The sequence below is a fragment of the Erinaceus europaeus genome, chromosome 2 (assembly GCF_950295315.1).
Source record: "Erinaceus europaeus chromosome 2, mEriEur2.1, whole genome shotgun sequence".
NCBI classification, from domain to species: domain Eukaryota; kingdom Metazoa; phylum Chordata; class Mammalia; order Eulipotyphla; family Erinaceidae; genus Erinaceus; species Erinaceus europaeus.
This window is the reverse complement of record NC_080163.1, coordinates 186,144,709-186,166,488: the sequence shown is the minus strand read 5'-3', so window position 1 is coordinate 186,166,488 and position 21,780 is coordinate 186,144,709. Positions and strand designations below refer to the sequence as shown.

General features: G+C 50.4%; 1 protein-coding gene across 1 annotated transcript in view; it reads left to right on the top strand.

Moving 5' to 3' along the window:
* RYR1 (ryanodine receptor 1) overlaps positions 1-21,780 on the top strand; it is a 157,379-nt gene that overhangs the window by 93,831 nt on the left and 41,768 nt on the right. The window contains exons 64-81 of the mRNA XM_060172268.1: positions 392-473; positions 965-1,095; positions 1,345-1,665; positions 2,872-3,112; positions 8,483-8,570; positions 8,679-8,771; positions 9,870-9,884; positions 11,004-11,174; positions 12,506-12,565; positions 13,640-13,777; positions 14,950-15,062; positions 15,249-15,345; positions 16,226-16,332; positions 18,053-18,104; positions 18,205-18,273; positions 18,734-18,833; positions 20,230-20,309; positions 20,393-20,469. Of these exons, the coding sequence (XP_060028251.1) occupies positions 392-473; positions 965-1,095; positions 1,345-1,665; positions 2,872-3,112; positions 8,483-8,570; positions 8,679-8,771; positions 9,870-9,884; positions 11,004-11,174; positions 12,506-12,565; positions 13,640-13,777; positions 14,950-15,062; positions 15,249-15,345; positions 16,226-16,332; positions 18,053-18,104; positions 18,205-18,273; positions 18,734-18,833; positions 20,230-20,309; positions 20,393-20,469 (2,035 nt within the window). The remainder of the gene's footprint in view (positions 1-391; positions 474-964; positions 1,096-1,344; positions 1,666-2,871; positions 3,113-8,482; positions 8,571-8,678; positions 8,772-9,869; positions 9,885-11,003; positions 11,175-12,505; positions 12,566-13,639; positions 13,778-14,949; positions 15,063-15,248; positions 15,346-16,225; positions 16,333-18,052; positions 18,105-18,204; positions 18,274-18,733; positions 18,834-20,229; positions 20,310-20,392; positions 20,470-21,780) is intronic.

Here is a 21,780-nt window from a genome sequence, read left to right as displayed (position 1 = left end):
TTGTGCTTTGCGCCACGTGCACATAGCCCACTGTGCGGCCACCCGACTCCTTGCAGGTGTCTTTCTTTCCCTCTCCTGCGCCCCTCTTCCCTCTCAATATATCTCTGTCCTTTAAAATTAAACAGAAAGAAAAAAAGATAGATAGAAAGATAAGAGGAAAGAGAAGAAAGAAAGAAAGATGGCTGCCGGGAACAGTGACTACAAAGTGTTGGCACCGAACTTCAGTGATAACCCTGGTGGCAAAAATCAGCAGCACACAAACAAACTAGCGAGTGGCAGGCTGGCTCTTTTCAGCCCCCGTGCTTCCCCATGGTTTGGAGATGAAGAAGGGGTATGGGCTGGTGGCAGGGGTAGCCCTGGCTCACGCTCCCCTTCTCTCTCTCCCCTTCAGTGGATGACGTGCAGGTCTCTTGCTACCGAACGCTGTGCAGTATCTACTCTCTGGGAACCACAAAGAACCCTTATGTGGAGAAGTAAGGAGGGAGACAGAGCCACATTTGGGGGCTGGGCTGGGTGCTGTGAGGACTCAGGAGGAGAGAGAGTAGGACAAGATAGTGTGAATGGAAATCAGAAGAGGTTCTTCAAGTCTTTAGCTAGAGATGTTGCAGCAGTTGCAGTTCCCCAAGACAGCCACATGAGGGCACTCAATGCAAGACCAGGAAAGAAATGTAAGCGTCCTGTTCTGGGAGTAGGAGGCCAGGCGGGTACCCAGCACTTGCAGACTTGGAGATGCCAGGCTGCTCTTCCAGGGGGACAGGCTTGTCCTGGTAGTGCTGTGCCAAGACCCATGGCACACTGATGGAGTAGGCGTGTGCTCAGGATGTATGTGTGTAGGGGGGAAGGCCATGCAGGTGCCCACAGGTGACCAGAAGCTCTGTCCCTAAAAGTTCAGGCATGGCCTTGGGGGGGGGGGTGCTGGGGTCCAGGAAGTGGGGGGGCTGCTAAGCAGAGCCCTTTCTTCCAGGCTGCGGCCAGCCCTCGGTGAATGCCTGGCCTGCCTGGCAGCGGCCATGCCAGTGGCATTCCTGGAGCCTGAGCTGAATGAGTACAATGCCTGCTCAGTGTACACCACCAAGTCCCCCCGGGAGCGGGCCAGTAAGTTGGGTGGGGTCTGGGCATCCCCCAGGGGTTTCCTCCCCCAGCACAGGGCCCAGGACAGAGTCCACTAGAGGGGGACATTGTGGCCCAACATGGGCTCTGAGGGGACTGAGGTGTAAGATAGTCCAGATAGGGGAATCCCAGAGTGTGTGTGTGTAATCTTGTTTGTGGACACTGAGGCCTGGGGGTGACAGGTTGACACATCCTGACCCACCTCTCCTCACCTCCCTGTCCTCACCACCCCAGTCCTGGGGCTCCCCAGCAGTGTAGAGGAGATGTGTCCTGACATCCCCGTGCTGGAGCGGCTCATGGCGGACATCGGGGGCCTGGCCGAGTCGGGTGCCCGCTACATGGAGATGCCACACGTCATTGAGATCACGCTGCCCATGCTGTGCAGCTACTTGCCCCGCTGGTGGGAGCGTGGACCCGAGATGCCTCCGCCTGGGGCTCCCCCGCCCTGCACAGCCGTCACCTCCAGCCACCTCAACTCCCTGCTGGGGAACATCCTGCGCATCATCGTCAACAACCTGGGCATCGACGAGGCCTCGTGGATGAAGCGGCTGGCTGGTGGGTCTGCGGGCAGCGGGCTCATCCGGGCTGAGCGCTCAGGGCCCAAGGTCCCCAGGGAGGTGGGGGAAGTCCACGGTGAGAGTTTCTCAGCGTCAGGAGGGCGGGGGTTACTGCAAGAGGTCAGAATCTAAGGTTCATTGACCTGGGTGGTAGCACAGTGGATAAGGTATTGGACTGTCAAACATGAGGTCTTGAGTTCAATCCCCAGCCTCATATATGGTGCTCTCACATGTCCCCTCCCTCTCTCTCTTTCTCTCTCTCTCTTTTCATTTTCTTTCTAACTTCTATTAGATAGGACAGAGAGAAATTGAGAGAGGAGGGGGAGATAGAGAGAGGGGAAGATAGACACCTATAGACCTGCTTCACTGATTGTGAAGCTGACCCCCTGCAAGTGGGGAACAGAGATTTGAACCCAGGTCCTTGAACATGGTAATTGTGCGCTTAACAGGGTATGCCACCACCTGCCCTCCGTCTTATAAATTTGTAAATCAATATTAAATCACTATTAAAATTTTAAAAACAGTTCTGGTGGGGGTCAGGTTTCCAGTGCTCTGCTAGAGGTCAGGAGCGGAATCAGGCAGATGTAGGGGTCAGGGCTGTAGAGATAGCCACTGCATGGGGTGCCTGCCCTGTCATGCATGTGGCCCAGGTTCAAGTCCCTGCATCACATGGAAATGTCATGGCACCAGGGAAAGCTCAGATGCTGACTGTGGTGGCTCCCCCTCCCCACTTCTTTCTTCTTTAATTGTCAGTGGGGTTACCTCTGGGGCTTTATGCTTGCACTACGAATCCACCACTCCCCTTCTTTTGTTTTTTCCTCTTTATTTGATAGGACAGAGAGAAATTGAGAGGAGGAAAGAGGGAGATAGAGAGGGAGAGAAACAGACAGACACTTGCAGACCTGCCTCACTGCTCAAGAGACTTCCTCCCTGCAGGTGGGGAATGGGGACTCGAACCTGGGCCCTCACACATGGTAATGTGTGTGCTCAACCAGGCGTTCCACCCCCCTCTGACTCCCTCCTCTCTCTAAATTAAAAAGTAGCCTAGGAACAGTGATCACACATGTGTGAGGCCCTGGATCCACCCCTCCGCCCCCAATGATGTCGGAGCCAGAGACAGCATTAGGATCTGAGGTCACAGGCCAGAGCTGGAGCTCCAGGCCTGGCCAGCCAGCAGTGAGTGTCCCCCACTTTGCTCCTGCAGTCTTCGCCCAGCCCATCGTGAGCCGCGCCCGGCCCGAGCTCCTGCACACACACTTCATCCCCACCATCGGGCGGCTCCGCAAGCGGGCGGGGAAGGTGGTGGCCGAGGAGGAGCAGCTGCGCCTGGAAGCCAAGGCAGAGGCTGAGGAGGGCGAGCTCCTGGTGCGGGACGAGTTCTCTGTGCTCTGCCGGGACCTGTACGCCCTCTACCCCCTGCTCATCCGCTACGTGGACAACAACAGGTGAGCACGGCTGGCCGCACCCCACTCCACCCCGACCTTCACTGTCCAGAGCTCATCTCACCTCACCACCTTCTCTTCCTCCTCTTTCTCTCTCCTCCTTCTCCTCTTCACTCTTCTCTTCCTTCTCCTCCTCCTTCTCGTCTTTCTCCTCCACCTTCTCCTTCTCCTCTTCCTTCTCCTTCTTCTCTCCTACTTCTCCTCCTCCTCCTTCTCCTTTTTATTTTTTCTTCACTAAAGCACTGCTCTGACTCATGGTGGTGCAGGGAGATTGAACCTGGGATTTTGGAGCCCCAGGCACGAGAGTCTCTGCACAACCTTTATGCTCTCTCCCCTGCCCCTCACCTCACCTTCTGATATGCTACCAGCATCTCCACTGTCCCTTGACTCCCCCACTCTGACCTCCCCTCTCCTCAGTTGCCTCCAGCTAGACAAAACCCATCCGGCCTGCTTGTGTGTGCTCCCCTTCTGCTCCTTCAAGCCCCAATTCCTAAGCCCCATCAGGGCAGCCAGAAGGAACCCCAGCCTTCCCCTCCAGCTTGAGTAGTTGGATTTGGGGGGATGCCAGTGTCTGATCTGTGCAGGGAAGTCCAGCACTCAAGCCTCCCTTCATCACTGAGAGAGGCCCCCCTCCCTAAGTTTCCCCAGTTTAGGTCTCCCTAAGATCCCCCAGAAACATATCCCCAGCATAGGTGTGAGCAACTGTGTTCATGCAGTGGAAGGGTGAGTGCAAACCTCTGCAACACACAGCATTGTGGGTGAGACACCAGGTTGACCAAAAGGAGCCGGGAACAAAAAAGCAGAGTGCGGAGCCTGGGCAGTGGTGCAGTGGGTTAATCGCACATGGTGCTAAGCTCAAGGACCAGCATAAGGATCCCGGTTCCAGCCCCCAGCTCCCCACCTGCAGGGGGAGTCGCTTCACAGGCAGTGAAGCAAGTCTGCAGGTGTCTTTCTCTCCCCCTCTCTGTGTTCCCCTCCTCTCTCCATTTCTCTCTGTCCTATCCAACAACAATGACAGCAATAACAGCAATGATAAACAAAAGGGCAATGAAAGTGAAAAACTAGCCTCTAAGAGCAGTGGGCTCATAATGCAGGCACTGAGTCTCAGCAGTAACCCTGGAGGCAAAAAAAAAAAAAAGCAGAGTGCATGTGTGTCATCTATTCATGCAGTGTTCAAGAGCAGACAAGGATTATTATGGTCTGGGAGTCAGGATAAGGGTCATATTTCAAGTAGCTGGGAGGGGAGGCACGTTTGCGGGGGCACAATAATGTTTTGTTTGTGTGTGTTTGTTTTTAGTTGCCACCAGGATTATTACTGGAGTTCCATACCTGCAGGATGAATCGACCACTCCTGGTGGCTTTTTTCCCCTTTTCTTCCATTTCTTATATTTCTATAAGACAGAGAGAAATTGAGAAGGGAGGGGGAGATAGGGAGAGAGAGGCAGTGTCCAGGAGGTGGCGCAGTGGATAAAGCCTTAGACTCTCAAGCATGTGGTCCTGAGTTCAATCCTTGGCAGTACATGTACCAGAGTGATGTCTGGTTCTTTTTCTCTCCTTCTATCTTAATGAATAAATAAATAAATAAATAAAAAATAAATAAATAAATGAATAATAAATAAAGTAATAATAAATAAATAATAAAATCCTTTTTAAATTATTTTTTATTGTTATAATTATTGTTATTGATGTCATTGTTGTTGGATAGGACAGAGAGAAATGGAGAGAGGAGGGGAAGACAAAGAAGGGGAGAGAAAGACAGACACCTGCAGACCTGCTTCACCACCTGTGAAGAGATTCCCCTGCAGGTGGGGAGCCGGGGGCTCGAACCAGGATCCTTATGCTGGACCTTGTGCTTTGTGCCACCTGCGTTTAACCCGCTGCGCTACCGCCCAACTCCCATAAATACAATCTTAAAAAAAAGAAAGAAAGAAAGAAAGAAAGAAAGGGAGAGAGGGGGTGGGGTTAGATAGCATAATGGTTATGCAAAGAGTGTCTCTTCTTTCTGTCTCAATTTCTATCTCTGTCCAATAAAATTAAAGAAGGAAAAAAGAACGAATGAAAGAAAGGGAGAAAGCACAGTGGATAAGGTGTTGAGTCTCAAGCATGAGTTTGCGATCATTGCCTTTACCAGAATGATGTGCTCTCTCTATCTCTTTCTCTCTGTCTCTCTCTCTTGCACAGACACACACTACACATATAACACAACACATACACTTATATAATTGAAATATATGTTTATGGCCCATAAACATATATTTATATTTAAATATATGTTTATATATATTTATATTTATATTTAAATATATGTTTATGGGAAATGTGCAGTGGACAGGGCATTAGACTCACAAGCATGATGTCTGATAGAGTGATGCTCTGGTTCTCTCTTCTCTCTCATTAGTGTATAGTTTAAAAAATAGGGGGGTTGGGTGGTAGCGCAGCAGGTTAAGCGCACATGGTGCAAAGTGCAAGGACCGGTGTAAGGATTGTGTTTCGAGCCCCTGGCTCCCCACCTGCAGGGGAGTTGCTTCACAGGCGGTGAAGCAGGTCTGCGGGTGTCTGTCTTTCTCTCCCCCTCTCTGTCTTCCCCTCCTCTCTCCATTTCTCTTTGTCCTATCCAACAATGAACGACATCAACAATAACAATAATAACCACAACAAGAATACAACAACAAGGGCAACAAAATGGGGAAAAATGACCTCCAGGAGCAGCGAATTCATGGTGCAGGCACTGAGCCCCAGCAATAACCCTGGAGGCAAAAAAAATTATTTTTATCTATTGCATACTAGAGAGTTTCCTATGAGACAGGAAGAAAAAGACAAGTCAGAGAACCACTCTGGTACATGTGGTACCAGGGATCATAATGGGTGCCTCAGACATAAAAGTCCAACGATCTACCAATTGAGCTACTCCCCTAGACCCTGGACACCTCTCTACATGAACACTGTACTAAATAAAAAGGTTACAAAAGGCCAGGGATGTAGCTAACCTGTAGAGCAGGTGCCTTACCTGTGTGAGGCCCTGGGTTCAACCTCCTAATGATAAATTAAAACGGGGGGGGGGGTGGTGGCTAAAGAAAGAAGGAGGGAGTCGGGTGGTAACGCAGTGGGTTAAGTGCACGTGATGCGAAGCGCAAGGATCCCGGTTCAAGCCCCTGCTCCCCACCTGCAGGGGAGTCGTTTCACAGGTGGTGAAGCAGGTCTGCAGGTGTCTATCTTTCTCTCCCGCTCTCTGTCTTCTCCTCCTCTCTCCATTTCTTTCTGTCCTTATCCAACAATGACAGCATCATCATCAACAACAATAGTAACCACAACAACAATAAAACAAGGGCAACAAAAGGAAAAATAAATAATAAAAAAATCTTTCTTAAAAAAAGGGAAAAAGACTGGGGAGACAGCATAATGGTTCTACAAGGGATTTTTTATTTATTTGTTTATTTATTTATAAAAAGGAAACACTAAGGTGGCTCTGTGGTGCATGGATAGCACATTGAACTTCTAGTGACAAAAAGGAAACACTGACAAAAATAACAACAACAACAACAAAAAACCCCTTAGGATAAGAGGGGTACAGCTCCACACAATTCCCACCACCAGAACTCCATATCCCATCCCCTCCCCTGATAGCTTTCCTATTCTTTATCCCTCTGGGAATATGGAACCAAGGTCATTGTGGGGTGCAGAAGGTGGAAGGTCTGGCTTCTGTAATTGCTTCCCCACTGAATATGGGCATTGACAGGTCGATCCATACTCCCAGCCTGCCTCTCTCTTTCCCTAGTGGGGTGGGGTTCTGGGGAAGCTGGGCTCCAGGACATATTGGTGGGGTTGTCTGTCCAGGGAAGTCTGGTTGGCATCATGCTAGCATCTGGAGGCTGAAAAAAGAGTTAGCATATAAAGACAAACAAATTGTTGACTAATCATGAACCTAAAGGCTGGAATAGTGCAGATGAAGAGTTGGGGGTTCTCCGTTTTGTAGATAGCTAGTAGGCATATTTTAGTTATATTCCAAAGGGCCTGTGGCTATACTAGTTTTTTTTTTTTTTCCTGAGCCTGAAATCTGATATGCAGGTGGATCTAAGTTATTGTCTAGGGAGATGATGTCATAGCTGGAAAAAGGACCAGAAAGCTGGATCAGGGAAGAGAGTAGCTCCCAAATATGAGAAAGGTGTATAAATATTGTTGACTGTAAACCCCATCGACTTGATGTGATTTGGGGCCTGTATTCAGCTTAGGAGCCTATGTGACCTCTGCATCCCTCTAGATCTGAGCTCACATTCTGTGGTCATGAGTAGGAATGTTCCAAGCTGCCCCAATATCAGGGCCCATCTTCCTCAGGTGTAGCTTAGAGTATGTTGTCCAGCCTCTCTTTGGAGGATGGAACATTCTCTACCATTGTTGATCCAAGTTGCGGGCAAGGTCCTATGGGGGCCCACAAAGGGATCTGTTTTGTTGTTCCTGATAAAGATGACCAGTCACAATGGAAAGAGAGATTTATTCACGGTCTAGGCCCATCATGTCTGTTTGGGAATTTCAGGACTCCCTGAATGGGGCCCCAGCCGATGTACAAGAGACTTTCATGCCTGAGGCTCTGAGGTCCCAGGTTCAATCCCTTGCACCATCATAAGCCAGAGCTAAACAGTGCTCTGGTCTGTCTTTCTGCCTGCCTGTCTGTCTGTCTGTTTGTCTCTCCTTCTTTATCTCTCTTTCATTAAATATAAATAAATAGAGGGCTGGGCAGTGGCGCAGTGGGTTAAGTATACATGGCACAAAGCTCAAGGACCAGCGTAAGGATCCCGGTTCAAGCCCCCTGCTCCCCACTTGCAGGAGGTTGCTTCACAGGTGGTGAAGCAGGTCTGCAGGTGTCTATCTTTCCCTTCTCTGTCTTCCCCTCCTCTCTTGATTTCTCTCTGTCCTATCCAACAACAGCAATGGCAATAATATCAACAACAAGGCCAACAAAATGAGAAAAATGAAAAATGGCCTCTAGGAGCAGTGGATTCGTAGTGCAGGCACTGAGCCCCAGTAATAACCCTGGAGGCAAAAATAAATAAATAAATAATGATTATGCAAAGAGACTGTTATGCCTGAGGCTCCAGAGACCCAGGTTCAGTCCCCAGCACCACTGTTGAACAGTGCTCTGCTTAAAAATAAAGAAAATATTTTTTAAGAGAAAATAGAAGAAAAAATGAATGGGCATATAATTTTTTAGGTCATCCAAATGTCCAGATTGCCCTAGGGAAAAAAAATCCCTCCTTCCCACTGATGTTTCTTGGCTCTTCTGATCCCCTGTCCTGAGACTGCTGTGTGTGCCACCCCCACCCCACCCCGGGTGCCAGGCCAACCCTCACCAGCCCTCCTGACCCCTCCTCCCTTCAGGGCACATTGGCTGACGGAGCCCAACTCCAATGCAGAGGAGCTTTTCAGGATGGTGGGTGAGATCTTCATCTACTGGTCCAAGTCCCACGTGAGTCTCTCCCATACCACCCCTTCCTTTTCTGGAACCCCAGAAACTGCTGCCTGAACATGCCCTGCCCAACCCAGTCTGATCCCCAATACTGCCTCTGCCCTCCAGAACTTCAAGCGAGAGGAGCAGAACTTTGTGGTCCAGAATGAGATAAACAACATGTCCTTTCTGACTGCTGACAACAAGAGCAAGATGGCCAAGGTGGGTGCTTTCCTTGGAGAGGAGGACACTGGGGGGGGAGGACAGGGGGTGGGGGGGGAAGAGACACCCTCCAGGACCTCCTACCCACCCCTCCTCACTCAGCCCCTGCCAACTCACACTCCCTGCTGCCCACACTGCTGGCCCTCTGACCCTGTCTCCCTCCTCCCTTTCTCCTTCCTCTTCCTGCCCTTTTTCTTCCCTTCATCTCTCTCCTCTCCAACACCATTTCCGTCTTCTCTTTCCATCTCCCTCCACTTAGATCCCTCCTCCCGTCTTCCTCCTTTCTGTCTTCTTCCACCTATCTCCACCCCGACCATTTCCCTCCTCTATTTCCCTTCACCTTATCTTTCTTATTGTTGTATTATTGGATAGAAACAGATAAATTGTTTGGGGATGGGGAGATAAAGATAGACAGATAGATAGATAGATAGATAGATAGATAGATAGATAGATACCTGCAGCACTGCTTCACTGCTCAGGAAACTTCCCCCCTGCAGGTGGGGAGGGGGCTTGAACCCAGGTCCTTGCACACTGTAATATCAGCCTGACTGGGTGCCCCACTACCCGCCTACCCCAATTCACCCCATCCATCTCTATTCCCCTTGTCTTCCTCCTCTCAAACTCTTTCCTCTATAGCTCCCTTCTCCCCATTTCCCTCCTCCGCCTCTTTCCTCCAGTTCCTTCCATTCCTCTCCCGCCTCCCCATCTTCCTCCCTTACACAGTCTTCCACCCATCACCACGCCGCTATCTCATCTCTCTCTTCCATTTCCTTCCATACTATCTTGGTCCTACTACTCTTCCTCCTCATCTCCCTCCTCCCCACTTCCTCCTCCTCCTCCTCCTCTCATTCTCCTCTGCCACCTCCCATCTGTCTCTTTTATCCCTTACCTCCCCCACTCCTCCACCCCATTCTCAGAACTACCCTCTTCAGGGTCCGTCCACACTCACCCCCAGTCAAGGACTGGAAACACCCAGCTTGGGGGAGTATGTGGGGTGGGGCAGAGGATCTGGGGGTATAGTCAATTTGGAATGGGCCTGGGGTTCTCTGAGGGACTGGGGTAACCCTTCTTGTCTCTGTCTGCACCTCGGTGACACAGGCGGGAGATGTGCAGGTCAGCCCCAAATCTGGAACCTTCTGCATGGCTCTTGGCTAACTCCCGATCCTCCCCATCCCCTCCAGAAAAGTTCTCACCCTGTCCCCCACTCCTCACCCTTGACTCCCGATGCCTATCCACCTCCTTTCCCTCATCCCCCCAACCCCAATTCCCTTCCAGCCTCCAGCTTTTGGCACTTTTTTTTTTTAACTCTTGTTTAAAAAAAAAAAAAAAGAAAGAACATTCAGCTTTCCCTAAAGCACTGAAGCATCATGGAAGCACCGTGGGCTGAGGTCACAGGGAAGGGATGGGGGTGGGCACAGCACCCGCATGGTGGGGTTGAAGGCTTGGGCTCTGAGTTAGAATCTCGACTCTTGGCAGTGAGCCATGTCACCTGGGTCAAGTGTCTCATCTTTTCAGGCTTGGTGGGGGAGGGGGGGGGCATTGGCACTGGCCCTGGGGACACTGAGATGCTGCATGTGTGACCTCCATGTGCCTGGCACAAGGGTCATGGCCAATACCATGAGCCGGTGTGGATATGGCTCTGGCCAAAGCTTGTCACCGGGGCTTCTCAGTGGCATGACCGGTGGGTAGGTGGGAGATCCCCTGGGCCAGGATCTGCACCCCAGGCTCTGGAACATGGCTGTTGGATGCTGCAGTCTGTGTTTCTGGATCTCGTATCTTCTGTCTCCTTGTCTTGTTGTCCCCATCAACCTCAGTGTTTCTTTCTCTGCCAACTCCTCTTGTCTCTTGGGACTCTTGACATCTTGATGTCTTGCATCTATGCTTCATTCTTGGGGTGCAGTCTTGGGACATTAAGTGTGGGGTCATGCATGTTGTGTGGAGGATTGTGTGTGGGCCTTGTTTGGGCAGGAGAGGAGGGAGGATCTTATGAGGGCCTCTCAGAGAAGACGGAAGAAAGGCCTGGGATATGGGAAGAATTGGAATGGTTTGGATGTAAGCAGAGATCTCAAGTCTGGGAGGGCCAGGACTGGGCTGGAGCTGGGAGGGGGGTATCTGGGAGGAAACTGAGGCAGGCTCTGAGATCGAGGAGCAGGGGGTGCCCAGCATCTGGACCATGGCTGCAGTAGGGGCTGGGTGGGAACCTGGCAGGAACGGAGCCCTGTGTCCCCACAGTCGGGTGGCTCTGACCAGGAACGAACCAAGAAGAAGCGCCGGGGGGACCGGTACTCCGTGCAGACCTCACTGATTGTGGCCACACTCAAGAAGATGCTGCCCATTGGCCTGAACATGTGTGCACCCACTGACCAGGACCTCATCACTATGGCCAAGATCCGCTACGCCCTGGTGCCTGCCTAGCCCCAAACAAGGGATCCCCACCCCACTGCCATCCCCAGCAGCTCCCCACCCCATTCCCCCTTCAACCCTGAGCCCAAGCCCAGGACCCCACAGGGAGCCCTCCCCTTAGGACCCTATTGGGTTCTTCTCCAGGACCCTAAGGACACACTGGGACTCCTAAATGACCTAAGATGAGGGGGAGCCCACTGCTAGGACCCTTGGAAGCCTCTCAACTCTGGGACCCCTCAGAGTCCCAAAATGCCTCTTAGACCCCTGGAACTTAAGTACCACATTAACATTAGGTCTGCTGGGATCCTACTGCATACCCCACCGTAATCTCTTGACAAACCTGCTGGGACTCTTGAGGACCCTACCTAAGATATCATGACCCCCTTCACCCCCAAGACTCCTCAAAGTTCTCTACCAGAACATCCCCCAAAACCTATTGGGTGCCACTGAGCCCCTCACAATGCCACCACCCCTTTTCCTTAGGGCCCTATGGACCCCTTGCCCTGACTGTTGACACCCAAGTGAACACCCGGAGATGCTCAGGGGCTTAGTAAGCACCCTGAGGCCCTAAGTAGGTCCCCTGGATCCTAGTGGCTGCTTCCCCAGGACCACACATAAGCCTCTGAATTCTCAAGGATCCTGAGAATCAGTTGACTCAGCTTTTACCCCTCTTAAGCACCGCCCCCTGGCACCTCAAAGAGGCCTTGCAGGACCCCACTTAGCCCTTGTATAGGGCAGCAGCCCTCCCAGACTCTTACAGAGCTACTCCAGAATCCTGTTCTAGAGCCCTAGACCCCCCCCCCAGGAACTTGCTCAGCACTTCCTATAAACTATTACACCCTCTGGGGTCCCAGATGTCACAAGGACCCCCTTTTCCAGGACCCTAAAAGTCTCTTCTCCCAGACCTCAGACTCTTCCTTGGATATATTGAGTCTTTCTAAGACCCTAAGGAGTCTTAGAAGGGAACTGCTGACTTTTGGATGCAGACACCACCACCACTCCCAATCTTTCTGTGACCTCTGGTCAAACCCCATCACTGACTTGGCTGAGCTGCCTGACTGAGTCCCCACAACCTCTGCTGACCTTGCCCTCTCCCTTATAGTCCCTTCACCCCTTCTTCCCACCCCAACTCCCACTGCCACTCCCTGAGCCTAATAATCTATCTACAGCCTTATTTGAGTTTGGGGGGTTTCTGACCTCTAGGACACCCCTCTGTCTACTCCTGATTATGGGGCGCTTTCCACTTCCCTCTCCACTGCTGTAGGGGTGGGGAAGGGTCAAGGAGGGCACTGGGCCCTCCTCACTGACACAGCCTGGCCGTATCTCCCCAGAAAGACACAGACGAGGAGGTCCGGGAATTTCTGCAAAACAACCTCCACTGCCAGGGAAAGGTATGTGCATGCTTCCTTGCTCAGCAGCCTCTCAGCTTGTCCGAATGGTGGCTGCACTAACAGCCAAAGTCAGAGCACTTTCTGAGTCCCAGGTGTGGACAGAAGGCCCTACATGCATCCAGAGCCTTTTGCTTTTAAAAATGGATGTTGGCGGCCGGGCGGCGGTAGCACAGCAGGTTAAGCTCACATGGTGCAAAGTGCCAGAACTGGTGTAAGGATCCTGGTTTGAGTCCCTGGCTCTCCACCTGCAGGGGAGTCACTTCACAAGCAGTAAAGCAGGTCTGCAGGTGTCTATGTTTCTCACCCCCTCTCTGTCTTCCCCTCCTTTCTCCATTTCTCTCTGTCCTATCCAACAGCAATGACAGCAATAACAACAGCAACAATAATAACAATGATAAACAACAAAGGCAACAAAAGGGGGGGGAAGGGATGTTATCTGGCCTGGGTGGTGGCTCACTCAATAGAACACACACATTGCCCTGTGCGAGGACCCAGGTTCAAGACCTCCATCCTCACCTTCAGGAAGGAAGCTTCATGAGCAGTTGAGCTCTGCTATGAGTATCTCATCTTTTCTGTCCCTCCCTATCTCTATTTTTCTCTATATATCTATTTTAATAATCTTCTTTTACATGTATTTATTAATGAGATAGGAGAGAGAAGAACCAGAGTAGTATCTCTCTTGTACATGCACTGCCGGGAATCAAACTTGGGACCTCATGCTTGAGAGTCCCGTGATTTATCCACTGTGCTACCTCCTGGATTGCACTCTCTCTCTACATATTTGTTAAAAAGCTTGTCAACAGTGGAGTTATGCAGATACTGAGCCTCAGCAGTAACCCTAATAACAATAAATATATATATATGTATTTCATGAGGTAGAGAGGTCAGAACAGAGTAGCCCTCTGGCATATTCGATGCCTAGGACTGACGTCAGGATCTCATGAGTGCAGTTCTAAAGCTCTGACCACTGTACCACCTCTAGACCCAACTCAGAAAATCTTCCAGTAAGAGGCCCCCATTGAGGCTGGAGGAGTTGCCTGGGGAGATACCCTCACATGTCCTTCCTTCTTACAGGTCGAAGGCTCTCCGTCTTTGCGCTGGCAGATGGCCCTGTACCGGGGTCTCCCCGGCCGCGAGGATGATGCTGACAACCCAGAGAAAATAGTGCGCAGAGTCCAAGAAGTGTCTGCAGTGCTTTATCACCTGGAGCAGGTGTCTGTCTGGAGCCCAGGGTTCTTACTGCGGAGTGGGTGGGGCTACGGGGACAGACTAGATCTGTGGGCAGGGCCTGTGGGAGACCCCAGGTCTGTGGATGGGAGAGGGGCTGGGCCAGGCATCTGTGGGTGGGGCCTGGGGAGAATTTTGAGGTCTAAGGGATACTCAGAATAGAAATTTAGGTTGGGGGAGTGGGGCGGTAGTGCAGCGGGTTAAGCGCAGGTAGTGCAAAGCACAAGGACCCGCGAAAGGATGGTGTTTCAAGCCCCCGGCTCCCCACCAGCAGGGGGTCACTTCACAGGCGGTGAAGCAGGTCTGCAGGTGTCTATCTTTCTCTCCCCCTCTCTATTTTTTTTTCTCCCAGAGCACTGTTCAGCTCTGGCTTATGGTGATGCGGGGGACTGAACCAGGGACTCTGGAGCCTCAGGCATGAGAGTCTGTTTGCATAACCATTAAGCTATCTACCCTCCACCCTATCTCCCCCTCTCTGTTTTTCCCTCCTCTCCCCATTTGTCCTATCCAACAATGATGACATCAATAACAACAACAATAATAATTACAACAATAAAACAAGGGTAACAAAAGGGAATAAATAAATAAATAAATAAATATTTAAAAAAAAGAAATAAATTTAGATTGGAAACCGAGACTGGGAGCTGGGAGCTGAGAGCTGGAGCTCTAGCTCACTGGGTAGGGCCTGTGCCTTGCCCTGACTTCACACAGGTACCTTGGTACCTTGAAGAACCCCTGGTTCCTCCTTTTTTCTTTTTTCTTTTAGTGCTGTCTTTCATCTGAATGTAGAAGTAGCCCGGACAAATGTGGTTTGAAGTGGTGAAAAGATGTATATATGCCAGCTCTGCAAAACAAATCAAAAGCCAAGACTAGGATCTGAATCTTGGGTCTGGGAGTTTGGCTAGGCAGCAGCTTGAGTTTGTGGGCAGGGCTCTGGTGCTGCGGGTCTGGGCAGAACCCAGGAGAGAAATTCCATTCTAGAATCTGAGCCCAGGTTAGCACCTTACCTTTGTGAGCTGAGACAAGGCGCTTTGGGGGACCTGTGAGTCAGGCACAGATGTGGACCTGGGTACAGTGGGGCACTTCTGCTCAGGACTGGGAATGAGATTTGCACCAGAGACCGAGCTTGGGGACATGACACAATGTCCTGTCCCCAGACTGAGCACCCCTACAAGTCCAAGAAGGCCGTGTGGCACAAGCTCCTGTCTAAGCAGCGCCGGAGGGCAGTGGTAGCCTGTTTCCGCATGACCCCCCTGTACAACCTGCCCACGTGAGACACCCCCCACTCCGCCCATGAAGAAGGAGGGGAACCTGGGGGGGGGTGGTGGCTGGAGAAAGTATGACTGGAGAGGCAGGAAGATACAGTTGTGGGCTCTAGAGCAATGGTTAGGGGAGGTGGAAGGTGTGTGGCCATAGGTCCCTCTGATGCCCCTCGGCTGTCCCCCCACCCCCCTAGGCACCGGGCATGCAACATGTTCCTTGAGAGCTACAAGGCCTTGTGGATCCTGACTGAAGACCACAGCTTTGAGAACCGCATGATTGATGACCTTTCAGTGAGCTGGGGGCCACCTGGGCATGTGGGGGCCTAGCTGGATAAGGCCAAGTCACCCCATCCACACCTCCAGAGATCATTGATTGGTTTGGAAAGGGTACCCCTAGTTTGGGTAGAACAGAGGAAGTGCAGGAAGTGGCGATAGAGACTGGTATAGCCAGGAAGTGACATGAGCACTAAGCTTAAAACACAGTGGCCCCAAGTTCTTTTCTCAGCATCACATGTACCAGCACTCTGGTTCTTGTTCTCTCTTTCTCTCTTTCCCTCCCTCTCTCTCCTCTCATCTATTGATAAATAAGTCTTATAAAGATATCCAGTTCAAGGGAGCCAGTCAGTGGCACACCTGGTAAAATGCACACATTACTATATTGCAAGGGTCTGGGTTCAAGTCCCTGTTCCCCACCTGCAGGGGGGAGCTTCACATGCAGTGGAGCAGTACAAATTCTATATAAGTGTCTCTCTTCTCCCTGTCTAAAATATTTTATTTATTTATTGCAGTGAGAGAGATGCAGAGATAAATGAGAGAGATATTAGAACACTGCGCAGCTCTGGTGGTGCTGAGGATTGAACCCAGGATCTCAGAGCCTCAGGCATAAAAATCTTTTGTGGAACCACTATGCTGTCTCCCCAGTCCTTCTCTCTTCCTTTCTATAGCTCCACCCCTCTCAATTCTCTCTCTATTTCTTTCTCATATATATATATATATGAAGGAAAATATGGCCTCTGGGGGAAGTGGGTTTGTCATGTAAGCACTGAGTCCAGTGATAACCCTGGTGGCAAAATAAATAAATAGACCTAATCCAGCAGGGTTATGGAGTGGGAGGAGACAGGCAAGGACTCTAGAGACCCGCTCTCCAATGCTCCATCTTCCCCCCCCCCAGAAAGCTGGGAAGAAGAAGGAGGAGGAGGAAGAGGTGGAGGAGAAGAAGCCAGACCCCCTGCACCAGCTGGTCCTGCACTTCAGCCGCACTGCACTGACTGAAAAGAGGTGAGGTGACCTCTCCCTCGGTCCTGGGGATGGGGCCAGCTCCTACCCCTAGAACCTCCCTATTTCTCAAGAGAGATCCTCTGTCCTAAGGGAGTGCTGACACTCGATGAGAACATCTCTTCTGAAGGATTCACACCACAGGCAATAGTGATGAGAGGTTTGCTAGCAGAAGGAATCTCACACCGAATCAGCACATTATATTGTGACTAATCTCCAACAGGTGGAAGCAAGAAAGGGGGCCATTCTATCTTTTTATTATTTATTTATTATTGGATAGATATAGAGAAATTGAGAGGGGAGGAAATGACAGAGAGGAGAGAGACAGAGACACCTGCAGCCCTGCTTCACCACTCATGAAGCTTCCCAAGGGGGCCACTCTCTCTTTTTATTATCTTTGTTTATTGGATAGAGACAGCCAGAAATCAAGAGGCAAAGGGGTGACAGAAAGGGAGAGAGACAGAGTGACACCTGCAACACTGCTTCACCACTTGCGAAGCTTTCCCCCTACAGTGGGAACTAGGGGCTCGGACCTGGGTCCTTGAGCATTGTAATGTATGCTCAACCAGGTGTGCCACCATCTGGCCCGGGGTCCATTCTCTAAGTCACATACAGACTTCCTAAGGGCTAAGGGCCATCTTGGGGAATAAATGATAGTAACAGGGGTTCTGCCAGTAATAACGGACAACACTTATCAAGTGTTCATTCTGTGCTTGACAGAATGTTCTCTCATTCTCACACTTCAGACACCATTATCAACTCCTTTTTATGGATGAGGAGACACAGACAGGGGGATTTATTTTTCCTCCCTTTCTTTCTTCTTCTCTTTCTCCTTCTCCTCCTCCTCCTCCTTCTTCTTCTTCTCCTCCTTCTCCTTCTCCTTCTCCTTCTCCTTCTCCTTCTCCTTCTCCTTCTCCTTCTCCTTCTTTCCTCCAGGGTTATTGCCGGGGCTCGGTCCCTGTATCACAAATCCACTGCTCCTGGAGACCATTTTTGTTGCCTTTGTTGTTTTATCATTATTGTGGTTATTATTGTTGTTGCTGTTGCTGTTGTTGAATAAGACACAGAGAGATTGAGAGAGGAGGGGAGATAGAGAGGGGGAGAGAAAGACAGACACCTGCAGACCTGCTTCACTGCCTATGAAGCGACTCCCCTGCAGGTGGGGAGCCGGGGCTCAAACTGGGATCCTTACACTGGTCCTTGTGCTTTGTGCCACGTGCGCTTAACTCGCTGCACTACTGCCTGACTCCCTCTTTCTTTCTTTCTTTCTTTTTATTTTTTCTGGGTTATCGCTGGTGCTTGGTGCTAGCACTACGAATTCACTGCTCCTGGTGGCCATTTTCTAACATTTTTATTGGTTAGGACAAAGTGAAATTGAGAGAGGAGGAAAAGGAGATAGATAGATAGACAGACAGACAGACAGACAGATAGAAAGAAAGACAGAGAGACCTTTAGACCTTCTTCACTACTTGTAAAGCATCCTCGATGCAGGTGGGGTGTGAGGGCTTGAACCAGGCTCCTTGTGCTCCTCCTTACACTTGATACTATGTTTGCTTAACGGAGCGTGCCACCACTTGACCCTGGGATTTATTCTTTCTCATGTAATGTGAAGTCAGGGGATAGACTGACAGAATAGCACTGGCAGGGACACAGGTTCATTCATTCTGAGATTTTGTCTTGTGCTCTGCTGAGTCCTGACTGGTCTCCCTGCTTGCTTCCCCAGCAAACTGGTTGAGGATTACCTGTACATGGCTTATGCCGATATCATGGCAAAGGTGAGGGCCTGCTCCCTTCCAAGACCCGTCCCTCCCCCTTATAGTGCCCATCTCCTGGAAGGGCTTCCTCACTCACAACTAACTGATGCCCCTCCCCCAGAGCTGCCATCTGGAGGAGGGCGGGGAGAATGGGGAAGGTGAAGAAGAGGAGGCTGAGGTTTCCTTTGAGGTAGGTGGGACCAGGAGATCCTGGTGGAAAGGGGTGCGAGAGCCTGCCTTCAGTAATTACCATTGCCCAGACTTGTGCTGGGTGATGCTGTGGACACAGCTGTCATGAGTCAGTCCACCAGGGGAGACAGCTCTCTAGTCAGACAATAACAACAGGAAGTTGTCACGTCAGTGATGAGGAAAGAAAAAAAAAAATGGCTGCTAAGAATGGTGGAATCATGCAGGCACCAAGCCCCAGCAATAACTCTGGTGGCGAGAGAGAGAGAGAGAGAGAGAGAGAGAGAGAGATTGAGAGAAACTAAGGACTCCAGCCCCAGATTGCATGAAGAGAGAGCTCACAGTTGAAGGGTTGAGCCAAAGGTGTGGAATGGGTGAGGGGTGTGAAGGGTGAGTCTGGGAAGGGGGAAGGCTGGGCACACCTGCCCAGCCTCACTTGACCCTCATGCCTGGCTCTGCCCCAGGAGAAGGAGATGGAGAAGCAGAGACTTCTGTACCAGCAGGCACGGCTGCACAACCGGGGGGCTGCAGAGATGGTGCTCCAGATGATCAGTGCCTGCAAAGGTGCCCCCCTCCCTACACCTCTCCTCACCCCAGCCTCAGGCTCCCATATCCTCCAGCCCCTGGGCACCCGGAAGGCATGGTCTCCCACCTTGCATGTCTGTGTCCATGTTTACACCCCAGCTGGTGTGCCCCACCCCTGAAGTTTATATTCACCCTTCAGTTGAGATCACCCCTGCCTGCACACATGGGTACGTACACTCCTCTACTGCCCTCTCTCACCTCCCCTGGCTCCTTCTTCTTCCTCCTATACTTTTTCTTCTTCTTTAATTTTTTTATATTATTTTTAATACTGTTGTAATTATTGTTGTTTATTGATGTTGTTGGATAGGACAGAGAGAAATGGAGAGAGGAGGGGAAGACAGAGAGGGGGAGAGAAAGACAGACACCTGCAGACCTGCTTCAACACTTGTGAAGTGACTCCCCTGCAGGTGGGGAGCCAGGGGCTCGAACCAGGATCCTTAGTTGGTCCATGTCTCTTCTTTTTTATTATTATTTTTTTATTTTTGTTTAACCAGAGCACTGTTCATCTCTGGTTTATGGTGGTGCGGGCGATTGAACCTGGGACTTTGGAGCTCCAGGCATGAGAGTCTGTTTGCATAACCATTATGCTATCTACCCTCTGCCTGGTCCATGTCCCTCCTCCTTCTGTTCTTCTTCTTCTCCTTCTCCTTCTCTTCTCCTCCTCCTCCTCCTTCTCCTCCCCTGGCTCCTTCTTCTTCTTCTTCTCCTCCTATACTTCTTCTCCTTCTCCTCCTTTTTCCTTCTCCTTCTCCTCCTTGTTCTCCTCCTCCTCCTCTTCCTTCTCCTCCTCCTCTTCCTTCTTTTAAAAGCATGCTCTGGAACCAGGGTTGCATGCATGTGTTCCAGTGCTGAACAACTTCCCTGGCCCAATTTCTAATTTTACTGATTTATTTATTTATTGGATAGAGACAGAGAAGTTGAGAGGGAAGGGGGAGATAGAAAGGGAGAGAGAGAGAGAGAGAGAGAGAGAGGGACCTGCAGCATGGCTTCATCACTCTCACAGTTTTCCTCCTGGCAGATGGTTATTGGAGTCCTTGTACCCTGTAATGTGTGCACTCAGGCCGGTGCATCACTGCCCAGCCCCTAATTTTATTTCATCATCATCATCATCATCATCACCATCATCATCATCATCATCATCATCATCATCATCATCATCATCATCATCATCATTATTTAATGAGAGATAGCACAAAGTATTTTGTCCCTAGAGTTCTACTAATCTTTTGTCTTATTTTTGTTGCTCTCCTGTGGTGCGGGGAATGAGCACAGGGCCTCACGTATGCAGGACAGGTGCTGCACCACTGAAGAGCCACCATTTCTAAACTGAGCAGATCATCTTTGCTCCCCTCCCTGCTCTGCCCTCCTCCTCCAGGAGAGACAGGTGCCATGGTGTCCTCTACCCTGAAGCTGGGCATCTCCATCCTAAACGGAGGCAATGCCGATGTGCAGCAGGTGACTGACAAGAGCTTTGGGGAGGAGGGCTTGGGAGGGGAAGAGGTGCCCACCTGACTCGAGGCCCCACTTCTGCTCTGCAGAAAATGCTGGATTATCTGAAGGACAAGAAGGAAGTGGGCTTCTTCCAGAGCATCCAGGCGCTGATGCAGACATGCAGGTAGGGCAGCCACAGCTTCCTTTTTTTTTTTTTTTAACTTTTTTAATGCTATTTAATTAATTATTTAGTTTTGGATAGAGGCAGAGAAATTGAGAGGAGAGGGGGGAGATAGAGGGGGAGAGAGAAAAAGAGACACCTGCAGACCTGTTTCACCACTTGTGAAGCTTTCCCCCTGTAGATAGGGACCAGGGGTTTGAACTGGGGTCATTGCTCATGGTAACCACCATATATGCCATTGCCCGGTCCTTTATCTTTCTAGTTCTGATTTTGCACTGACTCTTGGCAACATTTTGGGGGCAAGCTTCATTCTTTTAGGTCCAGGAACAAAGACCTACTCAGACCAGCTCAAGTAACAAGGAGTTTATTATGACAATTCACAGGGGGTTGTGTGAGGTAGATGGCATAATGGTTATGCAATAAGATTCTCCTTCCTGAGGCTCCAAAGTCCCAGGTTCAATCCCTTGCACTCTCATAAGTGAGAGCTGAGCAGTGCTCTAGTATAAGCAATCAATGAATAATAATATATATTTTTTAAAAATCGGGCTGGGTTGTGGTGCACCTGGTTAAGCACACATAGCACTAAGTGCATGGGCCTGTGCAAGGGTATAGGTTTGAGCCCCTGGTTCCCCACCTGTGGCAAGGGGGGGCCACTTCACAAGCTATGAAGCAGTTCTGTAGGTGTCTATATTTCTCCCTCTCCCCTCTCAATTTCTCTCTGTCCTATCTAATAAAAATAAAAGAAGGAGAAAATGGTCACTGGGAGCAATAGATTCATAGTGTTGGCACCAAGCCCTAGCAATAACCCTGGAGGCAAATTTAAAAAATCACAGGAGGGAGCCAGCAAAATAGCTTGCTTGGATAATGAGCCACTTTGCCAGCTGGAAGGAAATTAGCCCCTGTCCCCGTCTAGTGACCCCTGTGAATAGGACTCAGCTCTTGTCTAATGTTCTCTACCTCTAAAGTTTTGGCTGATTGGTGATTTCTGTTTCCTCTGGAGTTTGTATATGTCTCATTCTAGCTCTACCTTACTTCGTATTGACCACCACAGAGTTTTTTGAGAACCCCTCTTTCTGCTCCCCTCCACCCCCACCCTGCCCCTACCAGAGTACTTACTGCTCAGCTCTGGTTTATGGTGGTGCTGAGGACTGAATTTGGCACTTCCGGTGCCTTGGGCATAAAAGTCTGTTGTATAACCGATGGCTGTATCACCCCTGTCCTTTTAAAAGACTAACAGAGATAGAGACAAAAAAAGAGAGACTGTAGAGGTGGCTCACCAGGTAGGTTGTGTGTGTCCTGCCATCTGTGTGATGG